At 45.2% G+C, this 19,408-nt stretch overlaps 1 protein-coding gene across 1 annotated transcript in view; it reads right to left on the bottom strand.

Moving 5' to 3' along the window:
- Nucleotides 1-18,987, bottom strand: part of gatm (glycine amidinotransferase (L-arginine:glycine amidinotransferase)) — a 32,502-nt gene extending 13,515 nt beyond the window's left edge. Inside the window, exons 1-2 of the mRNA XM_080214116.1 lie at nt 18,919-18,987; nt 15,100-15,336 (exon numbers count right to left, since the gene is read on the bottom strand). Of these exons, the coding sequence (XP_080070242.1) occupies nt 15,100-15,336; nt 18,919-18,987 (306 nt within the window). The remainder of the gene's footprint in view (nt 1-15,099; nt 15,337-18,918) is intronic.
- Nucleotides 18,988-19,408: the final 421 nt, after the last annotated feature.

Below are 19,408 nucleotides of genomic sequence, written 5' to 3' on the forward strand. Positions count from 1 at the left end.
AGAAGTGGCGGATGGAATACAAAATGGAAAAGTGTGAGGTTATGCACTTTGTAAAGAGGAATGGAGGCATAGACTATTTTTTAAATGGAAAAATGCTTAGGAAATCAGAAGCACAAAGGGACTTGGGAGTCCTTGTTCTCTTAAGGTTAACGTGCAGGTTCATCGCTAGTTAGGAAGGCAAATGCAATGTTAGCATTCATGTCAAGAGGGCTAGAATACAAGAGCAGGGATGTATTTCTGAAGCTCTGTAAGGCTCTGGTCAGACCCCATTTGCTGTATTGTGAGCAGTTTTGGACCCTGTACCTAAGGAAGGATGTGGGTCCTTGATAGGGTCCAGAGGAGGTTCACAAGAATGATCCCTGGAATGAAGAGCTTATCATTTGAGGAAAGGTTGAAGGTCTGGACTCATTGGAGTTTAGATGGATGAGGGGGCGATCTTATTGAAACTTACAGGATACTGAGAGGCCTGGATAGAGTGAGGAAATTGCTGGAGCCTTGAGAGAAATCTTTGTATCCTCACTGGCTACAGGGGAGGTCCCAGAGGATTGGAGAATAGCCAATGTTGTCCCTTTGTTTAAGAAGAGTACCAAGAATAATCCAGGTAATTACAGGGCTGGTGAGCCTTATATCAGAGGTAGGGAATTATTGGAGAGGATTCTTTGAGACAGAATTTATTCCCACTTGGAAATAAGTGGACGTATTAGTGAGAGGCAACATACTTTTGTTAAGGGGAGATCGTGTCTCATGAACTTGATTGAGTTTTTCGAGGAAGTGACGAAGATGATTAATGAGGGTAGGGCAATAGATGTTGTCTGCATGGACTTCAGTAAGGCCTTTGGCAAGGTCCCTCATGACAGACTGGTGCAGAAGGTGAAGTTGCATGGGACCAGAGATGAGCTAGCAATATGGATACAAAACTGGCTCAGTCAAAGAAGACAGAGGGTAGCAGTGGAAGGGTGTGTTTCTGAATGGAGGGCTGTGACAAGTGGTGTTCTTCAGGGATCAGTGCTGGGACCTTGGCTGTTTGTAATATTTATAAATGATTTGGAGGAAACTAACTGGATTGATTAGTAAGTTTGAGGACAACACAAAGGTTTGTGGATTTGCAGATAGCGATGAGGACCTTCGGAGGACACAGCAGGATATAGATGAGATGGAGAATTGGGCAGAGAGATGGCGGATGGAGTTAATCCATATAAATGTGAGGTAATGCATTTTGAAAGGTCTAATACAGATAGGAAATATACAGCAAATGGCAGAACCCTTAAGAGTATTGATAGGCAAAGGGATCTGGGTGTACAGATACACAGCTCACTGAAAGTGGCAATATAGGTAGAGAAGGTAGTCAAGAAGGCATACAGCATTCTCTGGCTGAAGAAATTCCTCCTTATCTCTGTTTTAAAAGATCATTCCTTTAGCCTGAGGTTATGTCCTCTGCTTCCAGTTTTTCCTACTAGTGGAAACATCCTCTTCATGTCCACTCAAAGAACAAAGACAATTACAGTGCAGGAAGAGGCCCTTTGGCCCTCCAAACCTGCACTGACTTGTTTCACTGACCTGTCTTCACTGGCCGGGGTATTGAGTTTAAAAATTAGCAAGTCGTGTTGCAGCTTTATAGAACCTTAGTTAGGCCGCACTTAGAATATAGTGTTCAATTCTGGTTGCCACACTACCAGAAGGATGTGGAAGCTTTGGAGAGGGTACAGAAAAGATTTACCAGGATGTTGCCCGACATGGAGGGCATTAGCTATCAGGAGAGGTTGGAGAAACTTGGTTTGTTCTCTATAGAGCGACGGAGGTTGAGGGGCGATCTGATAGAAATCTACAAGATTATGAGAGGCATGGACAGAATGGATAGTCAGAAGCCTTTTCCCAGGGTGGAAGAGTCAATTACTAGGAATCATAGATTTAAGGTGTGAGGGGCAAGGTTTAAAGGAGATGTACGAGGCAGATTTTTTACACAAAGAGTAGTGGGTGAGAATATAAAAGCCATGAGGTTTATGTATAGTTTTGTATTCTCATGCTTTGAACAAGCTGTCCTGCACGTATGCAGAAGTGCAATTAATCACACTTTGTAGTCTAGCTGTACCTGGTACCAAGTGTTTTAACTGTCATGTAAGGATTTGTTACGATGAAAGTGTGTACAGATTTGATTGGTTTTCAGAACATCATGAACTGTGCATGCAGCTATACTACTGCTCTATTGGTGTAAAAGAGTCGGGGACAAGTTGTAATAGGCTAATGCTCTGGAAGCCCACCTACAGACTGGGACAAATGTTTGGAAAAGTAGAACAAAGGAGTTAGTTTTGCCTGGGTGTGCGGGACCACTGATGCCTGCCCACCTTAAGGAAAATTAGCCCCAACGTCGTAAAAGAATAAAGGTACAAATCTTCTATCCGGAGTTGACTTGATTATTATCAAACCAAGCCGAACGCAGAACGCCAAACCTTAGAGATTGTCATAGGTGCCTGGAACTTGTTGCCGGGGGAGTTAGTGGAAGCGGATACGGTAGTGATTTTTATGGGTGTCTTGACAAGTACATGAATAGGATAGGAACAGAGAGATATGGTCTCCGGAAGGGTCAGGGGTTTTAGTTAAGTTGGGCAGCATGGTCAGTGCACACTTGGAGGGCCGAAAGGTCTGTTCCTGCACTGTAATTTTCTTTGTTCTTTGAGTGGACATGAAGAGGATGTTTCCACTAGTAGGAAAAACTGGAACAAGAGGACACAACCTCAGGCTAAAGGGACAATCCTTTAAAACAGAGATCAGGAGGAATTTCTTCAGCCAGAGAATGATGAATCTGTGGATCTCTTATCCACAAAAGTCTGTGCAGGCCAGGTCATTGAGTGTTTTTAAGACAGAGATAGATAGGTTCTTGATTAATAAGGGGATCAGGGGTTATGGGGAAAAGGCAGGAGAAAGGGGACGTGAAAAAAAATCAGCCATGATTGAATGGTGGAGCAGACTCGATGGGCCGAGTGGCCTAAATCTGCTCCTATGTCTTAACTTAGATATAGCTCTTAAGGCTAAAGGGATCCAGGGACATGGTCAGAAGAGGGATCAGGATATTGAATTTGATGATCAGCCACGATCAAGATGAATGGTGGAGCAGGCTCGAAGGGCAGAATGGCCTCCTCCTGCTTCTAGTTTCCATGATTGTGAGGAAGGAAGCTGTTGACTACAGAAACCCAGAGAAGCAGCAACTGAAAATTAAACCTTTAAACTGCCGTCCAAATTCCAACATTATCAGACACCCAGGGCAGAAGTCTCCCTAAAAATTCAAAGGTTTGAATTCATGGGAACACTGAAGTTTTTCTCGATTGTTTTCTTCAGTGGGAGTTCAGAGAAGACTCTCCCACACTCTCTGTGATGGCAGAGGCCACCAGGTGAATATCATTAAAAACTATTCTTGTCCAGGAAGCTGAAACCAGCAGGACTCTGCCCATGCGCAATAGCCTCGAACTATCAGCAACTCCCCCCAAATAGTGACGATCCCCTCCTCTCTCCCATGAGGCAGGCAGACCCCTCCCAGCTGCCTTCCCCAGCCTAACCTGAGCACTGGTCTCCTTCCTGTCTCAACCAATCCCAAAAGCAGAGTGGCAGTGTGAACCCCACCCCCAGCGAGCACCCCAAAGCTCCTCCCCCAGGCCCCAGTCCCTTGGTACCGCCTACTATAGGCCCTACCCCCTTGCCATTGCAGGGGAACAGGCTGGCACTGCTAGGGTGCCCATGCCCAGAGGGCACCCCTTGCCAACCAATGCTAGCTCCCCGAAAGTGGGGAGCTACTTTAAACCCCACTGGAGTGAAACACTCTGGCAGGGTAGCAGAGGCAAGCGGGGCCCAGAGAATTCAGGTAAGCGTTGCGCACGCGAGCAGGAGACAACCTGAGTGAGGCAGCCGGAGTGATTGAAACTTGGTAAATTTGGAGTAGTGTGGGAGGAGGTGCTTTTTCCTTTTTTGTCCTGTTGTCTTTCTTCTTGCATTGTAATTGTTAATCTGCAGAGAGCGTCCTGGGAAGGTAAGTGATATAAAGACCTAGCTCGGGTATCTGCAGTGATAAGTGATGGTAAGAGTTTGATAAAATTTCTCAAATAATTTAATTGGTGACAGAAATGTTGGTCAGTGGGGTTAAGTGCTACACCTGTGAAATGTGGGAGATTCGTGACGCTTCCAGCATCTCGGACAACTACATTTGCAGGAAGTACACCCAATTGCAGCTCTGTACAGACCGCATGGATAGGTTGGAGCAGCAGTTGGACGCACTTAGGAGCATGAAGATGGCGGAAAGCATCATAGATAGGAGCTTTAGAGATGCAGTGATACCCAGAGGGCAGGCACATAGATGGGTGACCGCTAGAAGGGACAGGCAGTCAGTGCAGGAATCCCCTGCGTTCGTCCCCCTCTCTAACAAGTATACCATTCTGGATACTGTTGGTGGGGGCGGCCTATTAGGGAAAACAGCAGCAGCAGCCAGAGCAGCAGCACCATGGCTGGTTTCGTTGTTAAGCAGGGAGGGGCAAAGAGTATGAGAGCAACAGTTATAGGGAACTCTATAGTTAGGGGTACAGATAGGCACTTCTGTGGATGTGAAAGAGGCTCCAGGATGGTATATTGCCTCCCTGGTGCCAGGGTCCAAGATTTCTCTGAATGGGCAGAAAGTATTCTGAAGGGAGAGGATGATCAGCCAGAGGTCTGATACATATTGGTACTTAAGTAGGAGGAGTGATGAGGTCCTGCAGCAGCAGTTTAGGGAGTTAGGTAGAAAGTTAAAAAGCAGGTGGTACTTGGACAAGAAGGACAGGTTGCATCTAAAGTGGAGTTTGCTGTGGCAGGGCTGTGTGGTGTCGTGGTCACTGTTCTCCTGAAGGCTGGGTAGTTTGCTGCGGACAATGGTCTGTTTGAGGTTGCATGATTGTTTGAAGGCAAGAAGTAGGGGTGTGGGGATGGCCTTGCCGAGATGTTCATCTTCATCAGATAACATGCCGAAGGCTCCGGAGAAGATGTTGTAGCTTCTTCGCTACCTGTTAAGACTCACATTCCAACCATTATCTTGTAAATTGAGTCTCTGTGTTTATATGTGCCCTGTTTGTGAACCCAACTCTTCACTCACCTGACGAAGGAGCAGCGTTCCGAAAGATTGTGCTACCAAATAAGCCTGTTGCATTTTAACCTGGTGTTGTGAGACTTCTTACTGTATAACAATATAAGGTAGGAACTGAAGAATGTAGATTGGGAGCAGATGTTTGAGGGCAAATCAATATTTGGCATGTGGAGAATTTCAACTGTAAGGAGATAGGAATTCGGGATTGGCACCTTCCTCTAAGGATGAAGGATAACTATGACAAGTTTTAGGAACCTTGGATAGCGAACACTAGATTGTGAGCCTAGTTAAAACGAAAAAGGAAGCATTTGTCAAGGCTAGGTGTCTGGGAACACACGAAGCAACTATGGAATACAAGGAAAGTAGAAAGAAATTTAAGCAAGGCATCAGGAGGGCAAAGGGAGTCACAAAAAGTCATTGGCCAACAGGATTAAGGAAAATCCCAAGGCTTTTTATACATATATAAAGAGCAAGAGGATAGCCAGGAAGAGGGCTGTGACTAGTGGTGTTCCTCAAGGATCGGTGTTGGGACCTTTGCTGTTTGTAATATATATAAATGATTTGGAGGAAAGTGTGACTGGTTTGATTAGTAAGTTTGCGGATGACACAAAGGTTGATGGAATTGGGGATAGTGATGAGGACCATCAGAGGATACAGCAAGATATTGATCAATTGGAGACATGGGGGGAGAAATGACAGATGGTGTTTAATCCGGACAACTGTGAGGTAATGCATTTTGCAAGGTCGAATACAGGTGGGAAATATACAGTAAATGGCAGAACCCTCAAGAGTATTGCTAGGCAGACGGATCTGGGTGTACAGGTACATAGGTCACTGAAAGTGGCAATGCAGGTGGAGAAGGTAATCAAGAAAACATACGGCATGCTTGCCTTCATCGGCCGGGGTATTGAGTTTAAAAATTGGCAAATCATGTTGCAGCTTTATAGAACCTTAGTTAGGCTTCACTTGAAATAAAGTGTTCAATTCTGGTCACCACATTACCAGAAGGATGTGGAGGCTTTGGAGAGGATACAGAAAAGATTTACCAGGATGTTGCCTGGTATGGAGGGCATTAGCTCTCCAGGTGAAACTTGGTTTGTTCTCACTGGAATGACAGATGTTGAGGGGCAACCTAATAGAAGTCTACAAGATTATGAGAGGCATGGACAGAGTGGATAGTCAGAAGCTTTTTCCCAAGGTCGAAGAGTCAATTACTTGGGGGCACAGGTTTAAGGCATGAGGAGCAAGGTTTAAAGGAGATGTACAAGGTAGGTTTTTTATACAGAGGATGGTGGGTGCCTGGAACTCCCTGCCAGGGGATGAAGTGGAAGCAGCTACAGTACTGACTTTTAAGGGGCGTCTTGACAAATACATGAATAGGATGGGAATAGAGGGATCTGGCCCCCGGTAGGGTAGGGAGTTTTAGTTCACAGGGACAGCATAGTCAGTGCAGGCTTGAAAGGCGGAAGGGACTTCCTGTGCTGTAATTTTCTTTGTTCTACTCCTGGACCCGCTAATATAATTTAAATGATATTTAAAATGTCATTTAAATGCTAACCCTGCCGATTTCTGGGAGATGCTATTGGGGTGTGAATCCTGTGCATTGCACCCCCCCCACCCCCCCCCCCCACCCCCCCCACCCCCACCGCGCCATTTACCTGGCCGCTGCGCTAAAAGATTAGTGCAGCGGGGTGGGAGAATTGCGGTCCCAGGGCAGATATTCCAGCTCTGCGCTCCCCAAGACAGGAGAACGTGCAAACTCCGCACAATCCACAAGGCCAGAATCGAACCCGGGTCCCTGGCGCTGTGAGGCAGCAGTGTTAGCCACCATGCACCCTGTTAATAGTTACTTTCAGATTGTGGAAAGATATCTCAGTTGTTATTCCCAACAATTAAATTTAAAATGTTAAGAATTTAAAGTGCCCTGGAATGAACCCTGACTAATAGTGAAATCAGCCTTGCACCGGTTAGCTTTCTGCAGTTACTTTGATCCAGTTTCTGAGAATCACAGTTCAATAGGCTATTTGCATTTCACAGCCTTGTGAATTGCTTCTCATCTCTCCAATTTCATTTTCTGGCAGCAGAAAAAGACCAATTTGCCAAGATAACAGTTTCTGACTAACCAGCTGATTCTGAATCGGACAACTTCCAATTAGGAAATTACACACTTAAACCATCCACAGCATCATCCTGAACGGAATAAGATAGAAACAGAAAATGAGAGAAATCCTGAGCAGGTCTTGTAACGTCTGTGTGGGGTGAGAGGCAATTTGTACAGGGCATTGGACTGTGTGCAGGGGGGGAGGTCCCAATGACCACCTCTGTCTGTGCTGAGCACATCTGCATTAATACATGTGTTACCCAGTTACCCAGGAGGAGTCCAGCTGGCTGGAGTGATGGGTCTGGCTGGGTCGCCTGCTGGACAAAGCCAAGTTGACCATCTCACAGGTATAGGGTGGGGGTGATTCCAGCTGCCTCTCCTCTGCAGCTTCTCCACGCCCAGGTGATCCCTGAGAAGGGGCATGTGGTGTCTGCCAGGTCTCCCATGCTCAGCGCCCACCTCAGGATCTGGAGTGTGTAATCACACAAGAATTAGGAACAGGAGTCGCCCATTCGGTCCCTCCAGCCTACCCCATCATTCAGTACAATCATGGCTGATCTATGCAGGCCTCAACTCCTTTTCTGTGCCATTTCCCTGTAGCCCATTATTCTTCGATCCAAACATTTATCCACCTCCACTTTAAATATTTCTACAGCCTCCACCATCCTTAGGGACACAGAATCCCAGAGATTCACTGGCCTGTGTAGGAAGACCCCAGTAGATTTAAATTGTTGTTTCCTTTGACTTTGATCTGATTTTAATTTTATTCATTCTCTCTCTAAAAAGGGACATTTTTAATAGATCTTTTGTTTGGTGACACTGAGGATGCCATTATTTCCAACTGAAAAACAAATGCAAAAGATTGAAAGCATTCGAGTTGGTTGGAAGAATTTGGTAAATTACCTGTCTCACTTTTTATTCACAGGAAGCTTCAATTTACTTTTGCCTATTTGTAAAAGATTAAATTTAAGTAAAAGTTTAATTTAGCTTAACTTCGAAAGGCAAACACTACCAAGTGCCGCGCCCAGCTCAGAGTCACACAGCAAGAAATTAGCAACACCCTCCGTCAAGCGTCCTTACTTCATTCACTCAACAATTAAACCAAATATTCAACAGTTAAACTAAACTCTGTCCTGGGTGTGAAGCCTTTTAAAGCAGCCCCTCCCCGGACAGCAGACTCCAGTTCATGGTGTGAATCAGTGTCCTCCTTCACATTATACTGTTGACTGCAATATTAATTTCGGACATCTGATGCACCACTATGCGAGGCTGGGTACAAGCTGGTGAGCACTGTTTGTGAACTGACTTCCCAAGAGCTGTTTTCATTCCATCTCGAGATTCTAAGATTGAATCAGTTAAATAAGGAACATTCCATCCCCATTAATCCTTTTAGTTTTTTTGCTCAGTGTCCCTCTCTGTCCTTGTATAGAGATACCGTCATGCCAGAAACGCTACATAATCGGAGGCCAATGCTGCTGTTGGCTGGGCTCCTGACTATTACAGTTGTTTCAATTTTGAAAATGATCCAATAACTTTCTTTCTGCGGTAACAAAGCAAATACTTCACAGAACATAAGAAATAGGAGGAGGAGTAGGCCATCCAGCCCTTCGAGCCTGCCCCGCCATTCAACAAGGTCATGGCTGATCTGTCGTGGCTCAGTTCCACTTTCCCGCCTTCTCCCCATAACCCTTAATCCCCTTGCCTATCAAAAACCTATCCACCCGCGTCTTAAATACATTTAGCAAGGCAGCCTCCACCACTTCAACGGGCAGAGAATTCCAGAGATTCACCACCCTTTGAGTGAAGAAGTTCCTCCTCAACTCCGTTCTAAACTGCTCCCCCTTATCTTGAGGCTGTGCCCTCTAGTCCTACTGTCCTTTCTGAGTGGGAAGAGCCTCTCCACCTCTATCCTATCCATCCCATTTATCATCTTATATGTCTCAATGAGATCTCCCCTCATTCTTCTAAACTCTAACGAGTACAAGCCTAGTTTATTAGTCTCTCCTCATAGTTCAACTCCCTCAACTCCGGTATCAGCCTAGTAAACATCCTATGCACTCCCTCCAAGGCCAAAATATCCTTGCGTAAGTGCGGCGACCAAAACTGCACACAGTACTCCAGCTGCAGCCTCACCAGTGCCCTGTACAGTTGCAGCAAGACCTCCCTGCTTTTATATTCAATCCCCCTCGCTATGAAGGCCAGCACCCCATTCGCCTTCCTGACCACCTGCTGCACCTGCAGGCTGGGTTTTTGCGACAGGTCACAGGTCGCTTGTGTCAAAAGGATCAGTCTCTGGCAAACATTCTGAAGGTGAATTGTTGATATCACCGTGCCAGGTGCGTAACAATGTCAGATAACAGAATCGACTCTTGACAGAATCGGACTAGAATCACAACTTTGTTGCTAAGATCAGTAACCTTTACTCCAGTTCTCAGTTACTGAGAGAGTAAATTACACAGATATCAATGCTGGAATTTAAATCAAGTTACTCTGTCTGCTCATTTTGTATCTCCCCAACTCACTGCTCACATTTCAACAGCTGTTCTAATATATTCCTAACATGCATCCAACCTCGCTAAGTATGAGGCTGTTTAAAATTCAGTCACACAGTGAAACCCACAGCACAAAATATCCTTCAGCCCATCGAGTCTATGCTGTCAGTCCCAAACCCCAGTCTATCCCATAGCGCAGCAATTTTTTTCCCTCTGTGCCTGTCCAAACTTGATGATCAATGGTTTTTATTTTCCAACATGGGCCAGTTCCTGCACCCACTTGTTTTTTTTCTACCATTGCTGTGAGCCAATCTCTCGTAGGTACAAGGTTCCTGCTTCCAGCTCTTCCCTAACCCTTGCTTGAAACAAGATGTTAACCACAGCAAGTGTAACAGGACAGGTACGTTCTCAAACATGTTTTCCTCCTTCTCAAGCATTTTGCGATGGTTTTGTTTTGCTCTTGTGAAATATTGAGGCAGAAACCCACGGAGACACAGGGAGAATGTGCAGACTCAGCACAGACAATCACCCAATCCACGAATTGAACCCAGGTCCCTGGTGCTGTGAGGCAGCCGCACTAACCGCTGTGCCACTGTACCGGAACAAAATATCAGACTCCTGCTGTGGAACACAACAAGAATAATTTGTAGTGAACAACATTAACAAATTATAGATCAACTAATAACTGGGTAGAAAAAAGTGTAAAAGAGTGAACATTTGGCATGGTGGTACAATGGTTAGCACTGCTGCCTCACAGCGCTAGGGATCTGGGTTCCATTCTCTGGCTTGGGTCACTGTCTTTGCGGAGTTTGCACGTTCTCCCTGTGGCTGCGTGAGTTTCCTCCCACAGTCCGAAAGATGTGCTGGTCAGGTGTGTTGGCCATGCTAAATTCTCCCTCAGTGTACCCAAACAGGTGCTGGAGTGTGGTGACTAGGGGATTTTCACAGTAACTTCATTGGAGTGTTAATGTAAGCCTACTTGTGACACAAATAAATAAACTTATAAAATTAAGCCTTAGAATTGTAGACAGGTAGAGTCATAGAGGTTTACAGCATGGAAACAGGCCCTTCGGACCAACTTGTCCATGCCACCCTTTTTTTTTAAAGCTAATCCCAATTGCCCGCATTTGGCCCATATCCCTCTGTACCCATCGTACCCATGTAACCATCTAAATGCTTTTTAAAAGATAAAATTGTTCCCATCTCTACTGCTACCATCTCTGGCAGCTTGTCCCAGACACTCACCACCTGCTGTGTGAAAAAATTGCCCCTCTGGACACTTTTGTAACTCTCCCCTCTCACCTTAAACCTACGCCCTCCAGTTTTAAACTCCCTTACCTTTGGGAAAAGATATTGACTATCTATCTTGTCGGTGCCCCTCATTATGTTATAGATCTCTATAAGGTCACCCCTCAGCCTCCTATGCTCCAGAGAAAAAAAATCCCGGTCTATTCAGCTTCTCCTTATAACTCAATCCATCAAGTCCCGGTAGCATCCTAATAAATCTTTTCTGCACTCTTTCTAGCTTAATAATGGAATGGAATTAAAAAGTAGAACCGACAAGGTGGTTATCTCTGGGCTACTGCCTGAACCGTGTGCAGATGGGCGTAGGGTTGACAGGATTAAGGAAGTGAATGGGTGGCTCAGGGATTGGTGTGGGAGGAATGGGTTTGAATTTATGGGGCATTGGCACCAGTATTGGGGTAGGTGGGACCTGTTCGGGAGGGATGGGGTTGGTCTGAATCGTGCTGGGACCAGAGTGCTGGCGAATCGAGTAAAGAGGACTGTAGACAGGGCTTTAAACTAATTATGGGGGGGGAGGGTGTGAGGGTAGGTGACCTTACGAGGTCTAAAGTTAAGGAGAGTGTACATGTAAGGGAAGAGGCCGAGGATGTCCCAATAATAGAGGGAGTAGGGGGCGTGAGTATAGTTGGTGGCGTTGCGGCAAATAGGGTCCAGGTGAAGGCTGGGATGAAAGCACTTTATCTGAATGCACGAAGCATTCGGAATAAAGTGGATGAGCTGATGGCGCAGATCGACACAAATGGATACGATCTGGTGGCCATTACAGAGACGTGGCTGCAGGGTGACAGGGACTGGGAGCTGAATGTACAGGGCTATCAAGTGTTTAGGAAGGATAGACAGGAGGGAAAAGGGGGGGGCGTAGCTCTGCTGATTAAGGATAGCATCACGGTGGTAGCAAGGGATGATATTGGAGCCAAGGAGCAGAGGGTGGAATCGTTGTGGGTGGAGATTAGGAACAGCAAAGGGAGGAAGACGCTGGTGGGTGTCGTCTATAGGCCCCCGAATAATGATCTGGAGATGGGGCGGGCTGTTAACGCGCAAATAAGTGCGGCGTGCAGGAATGGGACGGCCGTAGTTATGGGGGATTTCAATCTGCATATTGATTGGTCGACCCATGTTGGACGTGGGGGGCTCGAGGAAGAGTTCTTGGAATGCTGCCGGGATAGTTTCCTCGAACAGTGTGTGTTGGAGCCGACGAGGGAGCGAGCTATCTTGGATCTGGTGCTATGTAATGAAGCGGGTAGAATTAGGGACCTTGTGGTGAAGGATCCTCTTGGAGAGAGTGATCATTGTATGGTGGAGTTTCTGGTGCAGATGGAGGAGGAGAAAGTGGGTTCCCGGACACGCGTCCTTTGTTTGAATAGAGGGAAATACGGTAGGATGAGAGAAGAATTGGCGAATGTGGACTGGGAGAGCGCGTTGGAGGGAGGGTCTGTTAAGGAGCAGTGGAGGATCTTTAAGGAGATCTTTCTTGGTGCTCAACGGAAATTTATTCCGATGGTCAAAAAGGATAGTAGGAGGAGAGGTAATAAGCCGTGGATAACAAAGGAGGTGAAGGAAAGTGTTAAACTAAAAGCGGAGGAATTTAGAGTAGCTAAGAGTAGTGGGCGAGAAGAGGATTGGGAGAGGTTTAAATGTCAACAAAGATTGACAAAGAAGTTGATAAGGAAGGGTAGGAGAAACTATGAAGCTGGGCTAGCGCTTAATATAAAAAAGGATAGCAAGAGTTTTTATAAATATATAAAAAGAAAGAGGTTGGCTAGGGTGAATGTTGGTCCTTTAGAGGATGAGAAAGGGGACCTAGTGGTAGGGGATGGGGATATGGCTAAGGTATTGAATAACTTTTTTGTTTCTGTCTTCACGGAGGAGGACGTGAATAATTTGCCGGGTGTTAGCGATAGAAAGGTGGTAGGACTGGAGGGTCTCAATGACATTACTGTTACTAGAAAGGCGGTGCTCGACAGACTGGAGGGGGCTGATTGTGGACAAGTCCCCAGGACCGGATGGAATGCATCCGAGGGTTCTGAAAGAAATGGCGGAGGTGATAGTGGATGCCTTGGTGGTTATTTTCCAAACGTCGCTGGATTCCGGGGAAGTGCCGGATGATTGGAAAACGGCTAATGTTACGCCGTTGTTTAAGAAGGGTGCCAGGCAAAAGGCGGGGAATTATAGGCCGGTTAGTTTAACGTCTGTGGTAGGTAAAATGTTAGAATCTGTCATTAAGGAGGAAATTGCGAGGCATCTTGAAGGGAATTGCTTGATAGAGCAGACGCAGCACGGTTTCATTAAAGGGAAGTCGTGTCTGACAAATTTACTGGAGTTCTATGAGGATGTGTCTAGGGCGGTGGATAGAGGAGAGCCGGTGGATGTGGTCTTTCTAGATTTTCAAAAAGCATTTGACAAAGTGCCTCACAAGAGGTTATTGCAGAAGGTCGAGGGACATGGAGTTGGGGGTAGGGTGTTAGCGTGGATAGAGGATTGGTTGTCAAATAGGAGGCAAAGCGTGGGGGTCAATGGGTGCTATTCGGATTGGCGGATGGTGACTAGTGGAGTGCCCCAGGGGTCGGTGCTGGGGCCTCAGCTTTTTACCATTTATATAGATGATCTGGAGGAGGGAACCGAGTGTAGAGTGTCGAAATTTGCTGATGACACCAAGATTGGGAGAACGGCAAATTGTGCGGAGGGTGTGGAGAGTCTGCAGAAGGATCTAGATAGGCTGGGCGAATGGGCCAGGAAATGGCAAATGGAATTTAATGTTGGCAAGTGTGAGGTGGTCCACTTTGGTAGGAAAAATGGTAGGAAGGACTATTACTTACGAGGCGAAAAACTGCAGCAGGCGACGGTGCAGAGGGACCTCGGGGTCCTTGTGCATGAGTCGCAAAAACCCAGCTTGCAGGTGCAGCAGGTGGTCAGGAAGGCGAATGGGATGCTAGCCTTCATAGCGAAGGGGATTGAATATAAAAGTAGGGAGGTCTTGCTGCAGCTGTATAGGGCATTGGTGAGGCCGCAACTGGAGTACTGTGTGCATTTTTGGGCGCCGCACCTGCGCAAAGATATTTTGGCCTTGGAGGGAGTGCAGAGGAGGTTTACTAGGCTGATACCGGAGTTGAGGGGGTTGAGCTATGAGGAGAGGCTGAATAAACTGGGCTTGTACTCGTTAGAGTTTAGAAGAATGAGAGGAGATCTCATTGAGACGTATAAGATGATGAATGGGATGGATAGGATAGAGGTGGAAAGACTCTTCCCGCTCAAAAAAGACAATAGGACTAGGGGGCACAGCCTCAAGATAAAAGGGGGGCGGTTTAGAACGGAGTTGAGGAGGAACTTCTTCACTCAAAGGGTGGTGAATCTCTGGAATTCTCTGCCCGTTGAAGTGGTGGAGGCTGCCTCGCTAAATATTTTTAAGACGCGGGTTGATGGGTTTTTGATAAGAGAGGGGATTAAGGGTTATGGGGAGAGGGCGGGAAAGTGGAACTGAGCAGCGACAGATCAGCCATGATCTTATTGAATGGCGGGGCAGGCTCGAAGGGCTGGATGGCCTACTCCTGCTCCTATTTCTTATGTTCTTATGTTCTTATAATATCCCTTCTATAATAGGGTGACCAGAATTGCACACAGTATTCCACGTGTGGCCTTACCAATGTGTTGTACAACTTCAACAAGATGTCCCAACTCCTGTATTCAATGTTCTGAATGATGAAACCAAGGTGTAAACTCATTTTCACGGAATCATAGAATCATAGAACCCCACAGTGCAGAAAGAGGCCCTTCGGCCCATTGAGTCTGCACCGAACACAATCCCACCAAGGCCTTACCCTCATATCCCTATATATTTTACCCACTAATCCCTCTAGCCTACGTATCCCAGGACACTAAGGGGCAATTTTTTTAGCATGGCCAATCAACCTAACCTGCACATCTTTTGACATTTTGTATATGTTCTTAATGCAATCGGCAAATAACAAAATTAAACTTCATTGTAATCTAATGGAATGCCTGCATGTGGGTATGGTGAGAATTTTAGTAATGTGTTATAATTTTACATTCTACTGGATACCATTGATAAATTCGAGATACAGCTTTAGGGTTTGGAATTGTACCTTTACTTCCACTGTGAAAGGGGGCACACATGCATTCTCTGGCCTTCCAACAATCACTTCTTCCAGAGTGTCCCACTCATTGTAGGAACAGACGGGACATTCTTCAGTAAGTGAATCAGTAGCTTTATCCTTGAGGTTATTATCTGCAACAGAGGCTCGCTCGATGGCTGTAGCAGCAGCAGCAGTCTGAGTGCTTTGGAATGCTTTGTGCATCCAGCCTGCAAAACCTCGACCAATCTGAAAGAAACAAGACAAAGCCATCAGAAAATGCCCATCAAACTCAACAGCCTGATCTATTTTTTCCCCATATCCTTTCATTCCCTTCACCCCCAAGTGCTATATCTAACTGCTTCTTGAAAACATTGAATGTTTTGATCTCAACTGCTTTCTATGGTAGCGAACTACACAGGCTGTCCACTCTCTGCGTGGAAATGTTTCTCCTCATCTCTGTCCTAAATAGTCTACCCTGTGTCCCCACATTGTGACCCTTACCATCAAGAACATTCTTCCTACATCTACCCTGCCTGTCCTGTTAGAGACCTATAAAATTCTATGCAACCCTCTTCCCCCATTCTTCCAAACTCCAAAGAATATAATCTTAACCAATTGAATCTCTCTTCATACATCAGTCAGTTCCAGGAATCATCCTGGTAAACCTTTGCTGCACTCCCTCTATAACAAGGACACCCTTCCTCAGATAAGGACACCAAAACTGCTCATAATATTCCAGCTATGGCTTCACCAAGGCCTGTATAATTACAGCTAGGCATCCCTGCTCCTGTACCCGAAACCTCTTACTATGAAGGCCAACGTGCCATTTGCCTTTATTGGAGTGAAATCAAAGTAAAGGACACAAAATGGTTACCTGGCACACAAAATAGACTCTGGGAAGGGACATTAAGAGGCATTGACTTTGGGCACAGACATTACAGAAAGAGTTAAAATCTGTAGCATTTAAATTACTGCAGGAAACAGGTCATACTTTGAGACACCTTAAACTTGAGATAAAAGCAGACCCAAACAATGAATTTGATAATGAGATCAGCCACTGGTGGGGGGACATAAATTCATAAATGTATATAACAAGATCAGCCATTGATAGAGGACGTAACTGCATAAATGTACCTACTCTATGTACAATGATGTGATAACTGTCAATGTCCGTACTTGTCTGTGTATAACGATGTGTCAACTGTCGATGTCCGTACTGTCTACACAACTTGTAACGATGTGCTAATGCCTAATGTCTGTACTGTCGATCATCTAAAAAGTATAAAAGATGCTCAACTTCCATTGTGTAGTTGAGAAGGCGGCTGCCTGTACTGCAGAGTGCCAGCACTTCTCCCAAAGCTTTGTACGAATAAAACTGTTTGTTGAACCTCCAAGTCTGACTCCAAAGTGGTGAATTTCCCACAACACCTTTATAACTACATGCTGTACCTGCCTGCTTACTTTCAGCGACTAGTGTACGAGGACACCCAGGTCCTGCTGCATACTCCTCTCTCTCAATTTACAGCCATTCAGATAATAATCTGTCTTCCTGTTTTTGTTTAAAGTGGATAACCTCAGATTAATCCTCAAATAAAAGAGAATTTGAAGAACCTCAGCAACAGAGAACAATGTGTCATGTTGCTGGGTATTTTTCCAGCACCACAATGTAAATTCAGGAATAAATACAACCACAAAAGGTTTATTTGATACAGTTGATGTTGCAGTTTCAACATATGCAGGTGTGACTAGTTATTGCATCTGTTCATAGTGTAAAAGCAGAACCCTGTTCCACACACTCAGGTGGTATGTGATCAGGTATCTGTACAAATGGTGCAGTACTACAGCGTGGCAATGCTCTGTGTTTATACCGTCTTGATAAAAAAGAATGAATGGCAATTTAGAGCTTTGTAACCTGGTAACTATCAGTGATCACTGAAACTTTTATGGTCATTCATATTTCAGTGAGTGTTACAGAAACATATCTTCTTTCAATTCTTTTTCTGGCCCAGCTGTTAAAGGGCAGTAGCTGGACCAGACATTTCTATTTCGGGTCCTCAAGGGATAACACTTATAACAGGAATGTCAGGGTAAGCAAAATACTGAGCAGTACAGTATCCAATGGCAATCACTCAAAAAGGAACTGGTCTCAGCTTCTGCACAGTAAATTATTTTTCTAAAAAAAATAAATCCAACCAACACCAACTGTGTGGAATTTTTCAATTCTTTACGATAGCTCATTTAATAGGAGCAAAATCAACTTTTATTATTGTCCAGGCATTTAGATTTTAGAATACAATCACTACCTAATCTGTAGCTGTAGTTGATGCAAGAGTATTTCTGGAATTCTCCATGTGGTAACTTTCCAATTTCAGTCAAGCACAGTTGGACAAAGGCACATTTATACAGGGAGGGGGAGTGGGAGGGAGGCAGGACTGGAGCTGCAGCACTTTGGGATGTTATTTCACAATAAGGTGGACACAGGACTGACATCCACTCATCTGCCCTCCCCCTACCAGGTAACTTTTAAATATATATAATCTGTGGGCTTATGGTCCATCCCTAGATACCCTGAATGTATAAACTTGTCCAGTAAGGCACTTGTCTCTATAAATTGCTCCCACTTGGCAGAGTACCTGTATTCATGTTATATTAAACTCAGGAAGATAGACAGCGGAAGATAGGAGGTAATGGCTGGGCAGATTCTCACATAGTACAGTACTGGAGAGGAATACAAGCTGTTGTCCTTGGAAAGAACACACGCTGTTTAAGTGATGCAGCTTGCCAGAGCTCTCTGGCAAAGTGTGGCTCTGCCTCCATCTCCTCCTCAGACAGCTGCAGGAGATGCTGTTTAATGAGGAATCATTGCTCTGTAAATCAGTTTATTAATGGAAGATGTAGTGACAATGTTTGAGACAAGAAAAAATCATTTACGTTGCTACAAATTGGCTCTACTCATTGGTTGATTCATTATGACAGTACATTTTAAACACAGTACAGCTTTTGTTAAAGAATTTGCAGAAACTTGTTAAAAGCATTAATTCCAAAGCTCAGTCGCACGTTCAGCAAATGTCCAAACACAGTTTCTGCAATTCTTTAATTCACAGATAAAAGTTCAGCATCATGATCCTTCCACCAGATTTCAACTCAGTGAATTACTTGAGAATGAGTCGCAAGGTTGGGGGATTGCTCTTACAGTCTGTGCTTTGACTTCTGGAACTTTAGGCTGGAGCTGAAATCCTCTGGCTGAGCGAAGTTTTCAGCTGCGAGGGCACAACATGAATGTGAAATGTTTGTGCAGAACGTGGGCACTGCTGCGACCAGAATGGAGCAGCAACCTGTCAGATGTGTTCGGAAACACCTGACTACAATCCAACCTCCACAAAACACACAACTGCTCTCAGCATTTCATTGTTTGTTCTGCCCCAATGATTAAAGTCAATATTAACATAAAAATGTCAATGCCCAATAATCAAACCTCTCGCCACAAATTCCTTCAAACTCCTGTCACGTAAAGAACAGACTTCTTGGAAAAGTTGGAAACATTGTTTTTTGTTTAGATATTCTCCCATTCTCGGTTTTTGGATTTTTTTAAACTAATTTTGCTTCTCTTGTTCCATTTTCATCCCAAATTTCTGGTAAGAAATTGGGTTTATAAATCATTCTTTTGTGTTTCTGTCTGAAACTTGCTGAGGATTGTCTATGTGAGTAACCCCTTTCCCATCTCCTAACTTTGGGCTTCAGCTGGGTAAGTGGGGAATGGAGGGGGGAGGTTGAGGCTGGATCAGGGGCTTTCCCCGGGGCTTTGGGGAAAGAAGCGAGGATACTGACCATAGCTCCGAGGAAATGGGCAGATTCGGCTCCTCTGCTCCCTCCGCGGAGGCATCTCACTCGGATCATGGTGCTGAATCTCTCTGGCTCTGCCCTCCTGTGTCACTCCCGGTCTCTCTTTGTGTGTCTCTGACAGTCGCTCCTGTTCCAGGCGCCAAGTTCCAGGCAGTGGTGCCAGCTGCAGACTTTTAAAGGAGTCACTTCCAACTTCTCATTGGCCGCTATTGAGAGTCTAGCTGACGTTTCAGAGATAGGCTCAATATTGCCAAACTTAGAAATGATGCCGAAACCACAGAGAGAATGGAGAGAGCCCTGATCCAGATTCACACCGAATCCGGGACTCATACTGGACTCACAGAGAGAGTCTGGATTCACACAGGAATGGGGTAGTTCCCTGTCTCATCTGATTTTGATTTGATTTATTGTTGTCACAAGTATGAATATACAGTGAAAAGTATTGTTTCTTGCGCGCTATACAGAAAAACATACC

This window comes from Carcharhinus amblyrhynchos, chromosome 28 (assembly GCF_965287045.1).
Source record: "Carcharhinus amblyrhynchos chromosome 28, sCarAmb.v2.hapA, whole genome shotgun sequence".
NCBI classification, from domain to species: Eukaryota; Metazoa; Chordata; class Chondrichthyes; order Carcharhiniformes; family Carcharhinidae; genus Carcharhinus; species Carcharhinus amblyrhynchos.